This window comes from Acanthisitta chloris, unplaced genomic scaffold, assembly GCF_000695815.1.
Source record: "Acanthisitta chloris isolate BGI_N310 unplaced genomic scaffold, ASM69581v1 scaffold5506, whole genome shotgun sequence".
NCBI classification, from domain to species: Eukaryota; Metazoa; Chordata; class Aves; order Passeriformes; family Acanthisittidae; genus Acanthisitta; species Acanthisitta chloris.
In genome coordinates this window covers 1-8,475 of record NW_008678571.1, presented here as the reverse complement: position 1 = coordinate 8,475, position 8,475 = coordinate 1, and the positions used below count along the sequence as shown (strand labels likewise).

General features: G+C 48.9%; 1 protein-coding gene across 1 annotated transcript; it reads right to left on the bottom strand.

The window, feature by feature from the left end:
* Positions 1-203: 203 nt before the first annotated feature.
* On the bottom strand, positions 204-8,283 carry LOC103804324 (tumor necrosis factor receptor superfamily member 21-like). Its single transcript, XM_009076933.1, has 3 exons — positions 8,215-8,283; positions 2,463-3,117; positions 204-712 (listed from the first exon to the last, which is right to left on the bottom strand). Exons 1-3 carry the CDS (start codon positions 8,281-8,283, stop codon positions 204-206), a joined length of 1,233 nt encoding a protein of 410 aa, XP_009075181.1.
* Positions 8,284-8,475: the final 192 nt, after the last annotated feature.

The window sequence follows — 8,475 nt, the reverse complement described above, 5'->3', positions numbered from 1 at the left end:
CCTTCCATTAACCCTTCCTTCAGGAGCACGGACACACCATGGGAATAGGAAGGGGGAGAAGCCAAGGATTAAGAAACTTCTGAGGAACCACTACAGGGCCTTTTTCCTGGCTACAAAACCCAGTAAGTCAGAAAAGCCACTGGCCACAGGGGTCCAGTGCACAGGATGGTGGGAAGGACGCTACCCACCCCAGTGTCCAGTCACTACTGCTCACCGTGCCCATTGCAGTAATAGATCCACTTCTCCCTGTTCTGCGTGGGGGTGGTGGACTTTTTCATAATAGCTTTTTCCACAATGGCACTGGGATCTTGCCTGGGTCCCTTCTTCAGAGTCCGTGAGCTCTTTCTGACGCTGCAGACGACGATCACCACCAGGACCAGCAGCAGGAAGAGGACGATCATCCATGGCAAGTGTTCGTTGATATCAAAGTGCTGGTGGACATTCTGCGAACCTCGCCGGGGGGGCCTGTATGGGATGCTGGACTTATCACCCCCCATCATCTCCAGTGATGGCTGCTTCTCCAGTGCTTGGCTGGTCTGCTTGTGTCGGTAGCTCTGTGCCTGGCTGGTGGTGCCAGAGCCCACAAGGGTCCCACTGGCACCATCTGTCTCGTTGGCTGAGGTCTCGTTGTAGTACCCTGCCAGCTCTACCATGCCACTGGACGCGCGTGGCGCTGGAGAGGGGACAAAATCGGGAACTGAAGAGTTCAGACCTGCAAAAGGAGAGCAGAGTTCAGTGTCATAGCACCCGAGATGCGATATGGCATCACATCATGGTCTAAGACCTGCCTGAGCACCTGCTTGGCCAGCAGACAGAAACCCAACGCCAGGCAGCGAGAAAGAGCAGAGGTGAAGTTGAGGTTTGCCTCTGGGAACATATGGGTAAGGTTACAGAGGGAGGTTCAAGATAAAACTGACCCTTGTTGGTTAAGGCTAGTAGCAGCTCATTAAAAAAAATGAGATTTTAAAGGCATGTTGTCAATCTGTGTTTATCTCATATCCAGCATTTATCAGAAAACCTACAACTCTGAGTGAGTTGGGTTTTCTTTCTTAGATTTATAAACATTAGTTTTAGTTCAACCATGAAATTTCATATTTGGGCTAAAAATACAAAAATACACGTCACTTTGGAAGCTTAGCATCTCTCTGGGTTTTATTAAGGAAGCACAAATTTTTTTTAATCGGCACTGCAAGCAACTGCGGATGCATCACTACAGAACGGGTTTCTGAAGCAACAGAAGCAACCAAACTTCCCCCTCAGAGCTGCTTTCTATCTTTACTGAGTTTCCTTATCAATCAACAGCTTTAAGGTCCCAGCCAGATGCATCACCAAAGCCTGGCAAGAAGAGGACTGTGGGAGAAAAACTACAGCTAATTTCGGAAACTCATCTTTTGAAGATTGTGTCTCATCCCAGCTGAGACAGAGAGTGGGTGTAACCATCTGTAACCTGGTTTTGCCCCTGACTTGGTTACCCAAAACACTCTGACCAGGATACAAACAGGGAAAATGCTCTGTCTTTTACGTAATTGTCTACTGTTGATTTCAAAGTTCAGGAAACACCCTCCTGTCCTCTGCCAATGATACACCAACGTCAGAGCAAGCTTTGAGACCTAACAAAGGCAAAGCACTGGAAGCCTACCACTGTCAACACTTCCCTGCTATTATATTTACCAACTCAGGTGTTAAGGTCATCAAACGTTGCATTTTTTAATTAAAATGCCCAATCTGAGACACTGTAGGGAAGCTGCTTTCCAGGGAGTGCAGAGTAATCACAAGTGGAGTTCTACAGCACCACTGCAACCAGCCGTAGCTAAAGCTGCCATTTAAGCCATAAAGACTGTGATGATGAACCACTTCCAATTCAGCAAGAGAATGGGAAATGCAACCTTGTTCTCCCCACCAGTGGTAACTTGTGGAAATCCTAGATACTGAAGAAAGAAAAAAAAGCTACAGGACAGCCCAGGCTCCTGGAGGGCTGTTTTGGCAATGGTTTCCATTCAGCCAATATGCTGGCACAGTACAGGATAAAATGTAGCAAGGAAAGCACAGGCATGAAAGCAGTGAATCCATCAGAGGAGGAGTCTCCCTGCTGCAGGGAGACTGCAGCAGGGCTTTTCCTGCTGCATCCCAGCTCAGGTTCACCACAACTGCATGAAGACTTGTGCCAGCACATCACAGAGATGGGAAAAGAGGCTGGAGAATGTGATGTCCTTTCAGCCCAAACAGTAGGACAGCCAGGATTCTGATCGTGACTGCAGCCTCAGTGAAAATGTCACTAAATGTGGTTTAATACAAGTGAGGGCAACCCAATGCACTCTGGAGCTGCCTTCTGGCCAAGAAGCAAAAGCGCCACCCAGGCTTTAGACCAGGTTGTTTTTTAACAGCCTAAAACCAACCCTGACCAAGGCAGGAACACAATCCCAAGAGCAAAACCACATCTGTGTTTACATGGTGGACATTACCTTTGGGAAGATCTGTGGTTGGTGGAACTTCATAGGGCTGTTCACCCGCTTCGGTGCTTGATGAAGTCAAAGACATGTTCGGAAGAGACGCTGGAGAACCACAGATGTTATCACTCTCCTTCGTCCCTGGCTTGATGACCACCATGTTTTTCCCAAAGCAGTCAGTGTATGGTTTGCACTTCATCACACTAGAAGGCACATCAGAAAAGGTACCACGAGGGCACGGCTTGCACCTAACGTCTTCCGTCTCAGTTCCTTTCTTGCGGACGCCCCAGCCGACTGGGCACACCGTGTAAGGGACGCAGGTATCGTTCGTCTGAAATGTACCAGACAGGCAAGTGCACTCGCGGTCAGTCAAGGCAGTACAATGAGTTTTCTCTATCATTGGCAGTTCGCAGGGTTTCCTACAAGGGTGGCACCGCTCTATGCCATTCTCATGCTTGGTAAAGGTCCCATCTGGACAAGGGCTGCACTCTCTTAAGGTACTCTTTGTACAATGTTTAGACACATAGGTTCCTGCGGGACATTTGTCACAGGTCAGCTCTTCGTTGGTGGCACGGTCGAGGTGGCGGTACTTGCCAGGAGAGAGGCTGATGGCATTCTGCTCAGAGGTCAGCTTCGATTGACCATCAGCAGTGCCAAGGAGCATGAGCAGCTGGAAAACAAACGGGAGGTATTAGTCAACAACAGCATGCAATCGGAGCCCTCTCTGCCAGCAACCCCTCAGAGGATCACAAGGGATGTCCCAGAGCTGTGGGATCATGGACAAGTTACTATGCCCATGGGAGGGATGAAAGCAAGGTTGGAGTGGAATTGAACCGGCGCAGGTAGAAACACGCTCTCCGGACACATCGCCAGCTACAATTATAATTTCTTAAATTTGACACCACACTTCTCAGTGAGCCTAAGCATCATTTACACTGCAACCCGGCCAGGGTAGTAAATACTGCTAATTGTGTTTCAGCAGTACCTGCTACCTGGCCACCCCAGGAGGATTCAGACCAGCTTTGCATTTCAAGGCTGAGACGCTCCAGCATGAGGCAGGAACTTGCCAAGAAGACAAAAACCACATACGGGTGGCAGCTCTGACCCGTAAAATTTTCCTCCGCTATTTGTTAGTCTGACTTGTTGAAATAGTTACGTTTCTAAGTAACGCCAACCAGGATGAAATCTGGGCTAGCAGCTGTTTCTGGACTATTTCTCAGCCCCTCTGTCCTTCCACAATTTTTTTACGACCCAGTGCAAGCACTAAGTGTAGCAAAACCACAAGGCATGTTCTGCTTTGAGCCTCCAACCACATCTGAACCCAACCTAAACCAGATGCATTAGCAACAGGAGAGAAAACCTGGTGCTATTTTTACACTCTTTGAGGAGCTCTGCTGTAACTCAGCTCCTCATTGCATCAGACGCCAGTAAAAAGACGCCAGCTTTTAGATACTGACCTAAAACCAGCTGGGCTTTGCTATGTATTGGCTATAAATCTATTTATCTCCTCTGATTTCCAATCCCAGAGCTTAATTCCTTTGCACTGATGCTGCTCCATCCCCAAGAGAAGCTCCACCTACCAAGCAGGATCTCTGCTTCCTCCAGAAGACCTCTGGCCCATGGATTTAATGACAGTTACAGCAGCAGAGATAAGGCACAAAGAACAAAAGGCATATGAAAAGAAAGACTGCCACAACCTCTCACAACATGCAAAGCAACAGCAAACATGTTTTCAAACAGCCGCAGGCCAAGTTCGGAGGTAGAGAGGGAACAAGCCCACATTATCTTGAATTTTCAAAGGTGCTTTCCTACACTGAAGGTAAAAAGACCAGAGACCCTAATACAGTTCGGCTGCACAGCCAAGCGCATAAATCACTTGGCTGTGTTATACAATCCTTTGCCTCTTGCTCTGCTACCTATTCTGGGCTATCAGCCAGCAAGAATACATTCAGAAGGAAAAAAAGAAATAAAAAAAGGCTCCCAACAACATGACTCTGCAGAAGGCACATCGCGGCACAGCCGCAAGCTGTGCCGCGTCATTTTTGGTGCAGTCTCCTGCTTCCTGGAAACACACAGCACATTTCTGTTTCACCTGCTAAATAATTTACAGCTTGGGATTTGTACAAAACACTTCACATTTTTATTTTTTTTTTACGTTTATTTAGTTTTCTCCCCCTGAAGCAGCAATTACAGAGCAGGCAGAAGCAGGCAAGCCCGCAGGAGCTGACGAGGATCCTGCAGCAGCCAGACTAATTACGGCACGTCAAATTAAAAAGCGGGGCTGCCCCGGCAGGCAGCAAAGACTTACAGGATGCATTTTATTTTTCCCCTCCCCTAAGACATGATTTAACAAAGCGCTTAGCTGGCTCTAAGGAATCCTGTCACCCTCCCCTGTAATCTCCATGACACATCCCTGAATTAGCAAACTGGTCTCCTGAGGTGGCGTGGGGGGTCACCTGTGTTACTCACCCTCCTCCAGTGCAAGCGCCGAGTGGGACAGGGTGTTAGGACAGGCAGTGGTTATCCTGCCTCACCAGGGATGAGCTGTGTGCTGCTGCCTCAGATCCTCATTTCTCCCTCTGCATCAAGCCAGACCTCAGGAAACCCATGGGCAGCCCCGTTACAAGCACGTGTCATGGATCTCCTCCTGCTCTGCCTTTTCTTCCCATCTCCAGCATCTTCCCATCTCTCATCTGGGAAACTAAAGCCAGTAACAGCCCCAGATTTGGGTTGGTTTGTTTGTTTGGGGTTTCTTTTAGATCCTATCTCAAGCAAAGCGGTGCTGGTATTTTTGAATGTCTCCAGATCTTCAGCTGTACATGCTCTTCCAATATTAGGGAGAACAGCAAGTCCCAGTGGGGGAAGGTTAAGCAGCGTTGAGTAACCACAATTTATTCAGATTGGTATTTCTGGTGTCTAAAGTAATCCAGCCACTCAGGTTTCGTACCACTTGGATCTCTGAAAGCAAATGCCAGGAGTGGGAGGATACCTTTGGCAAAAAGAGGTGTCTGCTGGTTTGGTCCCTCACCCTCAGGGCTGCTCAGCAGCACACAGAAGTAGACCTTTCTGGCTGATATCCCCAGTTCAAGTGGCAAAAGCAACCGAGTAATGAAGCGAGGTCTGCTGAGCCACTGCATTTCAGTTCATTACACTGGTACCAAAGGAAGTGTATAGGGTAACAGAAACACACAGAGAAAAGGAATTGGTGCAAGACAACACTAAAGAGATTTGGTTCCAAACAGTTGTGGTGCTGCTCTCTGTGCCCAATGCAGGAGCAGCTCTCGACAAAGCAGGGTTGAAAGGGATGGGAGTCTCTTTCCAAAAGGGTCAAGTGGGAAGGGATGAACATAACCCCAAAGAACATCCCCAACTCAGCACCAAACCCTGCACCGCACGGGCAAAGGCGTTTCCCAGCCACCCTTGCCTATTGCAATACATGAAGGTTTTATGGTACAAAGACAGCAGACTGGGCTGGGGAACATTCTCATTCCAACCTCCCCACACGAGGAAACACTCTGACATGGGGACCTTTGTGTTCAGCTGCAAACAAACCCTCAAGGCAGCAGAACCCTACATCTGGTGTGAGCACAACTCAGCTCACCACCACGAGCTGGATGACTCCATCTCAATGGCCACATCTATGCCGTGTCTCCATCACCCTCTTCCAATAACTCTGTGCTGCAGAGAGCCCCAATGGGCAATCTGCACAGGAAATAGCTTCAGGGGGCCACAAGCTATCTGGGCTCATGCACGGAAGATATGGCTCAGAATGCCAGAGTAATCTGGTCTAGTGGTTGGCATCCCTGCCCATGGCAGAGGTGTTGGAACTAGATGATCTTTAAAGTCCCCTCCAACCAAAGCCATTCTGTAATTCTGTTAATATGCATCTCATTCAGGATCTGAACCTGCCCAGTGAGTCAAAACACCAGCAGAAAGTCGGTGAACCAACTTTACGTCCTGAAATTTGTTTCCTGAAATGTGGTGACACTGAGACCTGATCTCAGGTGGTATACAGTGCCACCCTACTTCCAGCCCTGTGGGGATGCAGCAATAAACCTAAAATAAAGTAAAAATAAAGGTTAGAAAAACCTAAAAATAGAGTTTAAATAATTACAAAAAAAATTAAAAGAAAGACAGAAGGCAGCTAAATGCAAGGCACTTGATCCAGGTAGAGAAGAGCAGGTGCAGAGAGCTGTAAGCGAGCAGGGACCAACTGTGCTAAACTGATACTCTGGGAACTGTTTCTGAGCAAAACCAGCAGAATTTGGTAGAAATGGCAGCTGGCTCCATGGTGATGCCTTGGCACAAGCTGGGGACGAGCTGCACTGCCTGCCGCCCTTCCCAAAGGTCAGCTGCACCCTTCACCCACAGCACCGGGAAAACGCTTGCAACATTAAAGTAAAAAAAATAAACACATAAAAACCCCAGAAAGACAAATAAACTGGTCTGGAAGTTTTACGGTAACTCTGTAGACAGGAGGAGCTCATCTCCTCCCCTGTTCTCTGTAAAAAGGATCAAGTTACTCACTCTAAAAAACAGTTGCCTGTGAGGAGAGTACCGAAGAGCAAAGCAAGTTTCTGCTTCTTGCAACACGACCAGCAATTTCAGCCGGTTTGGGGTTTGTGAAACCAAGAGTCCAGGACTCAGTGCTCAGCAGTTCCTTTACTACATTTTGAGAGTGAAACGCAGGCAGATGAGAGTGCCAAAACAGCAGCACCGCAACATCTGGTCCCCATGAAGGAAAAGCCAGCACAGAGCAGAGCTCACAAGCATCACTGCCAGCCAGAGTTTTGTTCCAAACATGAAATCCTCTGAGTTTTTAAAAGCCCCAAGTCAAAGCAAGGTGACATCGCGCTGGTTGCAGATGAGGGCATTGGGGGAGGTGGTGGAAACTACCTTGCAGCAGCTGGTGGGTGCCCGAAAACCCCACCAAGCAAGTGAAACCATGGTCAACACCAGCCCCACACAACCACTGATGAACCACTACTGCTCCGAACCCAAGCCGCCAGGCAGATTTGCGTTTGCTGCACCAATAAAAGACCCACCAGCTATCGATTTGAACATACTGCCCTCAGGATGGGAAGACATTAACTCCTTGTGGGGCCAAAAGAAGGTGCCCAAAATGTGGAAGAGGAAGACGTTGGATGAAGAAACCCTGAGAACATCCTGCCAGCTCACATCCAAATGGGAATTTTGTCTTACGGCTTGTTTGCCCATACGATCACACACACAGAGGTGTGAGAACACATGTGCAAAGTAACATACACGTGTGTTTGCTTCATTTTCCAAAACTGCCGTTGTATTTCCCCACATTTTTATACACTCTTTTTCCCCTCTTCCCCCTATTCCCACCATTCTCAACTGACCTCCAGGATCCCAGCTGGAGCTGTGTATCTGAAGCTCCCCATCAGCATCTCATCTTCCAGACATGCAGCAGCACTCGCTTCTCCCGGTGGGAATCTGGTGCTGGGGAGCACCCAGCCAGCACCATGCATGGACACAGCCTGCTCTGTCAAGCTACCCTTTTCATTCAGAGCGATGAGGCTGTTCCTCAGCTAATGCCCTTCCAGCTTTAGATTATTTGTCGTTTACTCAGATTCCTGTCGAGCCAGCGCCAGCTTGCTCAGATAGATCCACCTTGAGCTCAAGAGCAAGTGCTCTTTTTTCCCAGCCGCAGCAGCTGCGGCGTCTGCCTGACACACCGAATTACCATCTCTCCCCAAATAGACGGTACGTAGCCCTAAAGGCTGATTGGGAAGGGCCCTACCCGGGAAGGTAAATGTGGAGATGAACCTGCCAGAAGACATTTCCGTGATAAGTCATTATTCCGTGCCATTTGCGGCAGGGAGTTTTGCTGCCTGTCCAAAGGATAGCACGAAAAGCAGCTGGGGGTGGGGACGGATGGATGGATGGATGGATGGACGGGTGGATGGACGGGTGGATGGACGGGTGGACGGATCCCAGCCCAGTGCTGAGCTCCCGGAGCGGGGCAGGGGACAGAGCAAGCATCCGCTCAGCTCCGCGCTGC

Bases quoted from the DNA above. Each gene is read 5' to 3' on its own strand.
- LOC103804324 (XM_009076933.1), bottom strand. From the start codon at position 8,283: ATGGCACGGAATAATGACTTATCACGGAAATGTCTTCTGGCAGGTTCA. The intron at 3,118-8,214 runs GTAGGGCCCTTC...TTTGTTTTCCAG, and splicing joins CTCCACATTTACCTTCCCGG to CTGCTCATGCTCCTTGGCAC. The intron at 713-2,462 runs GTAATGTCCACC...CTCCTTTTGCAG, and splicing joins AACCACAGATCTTCCCAAAG to GTCTGAACTCTTCAGTTCCC.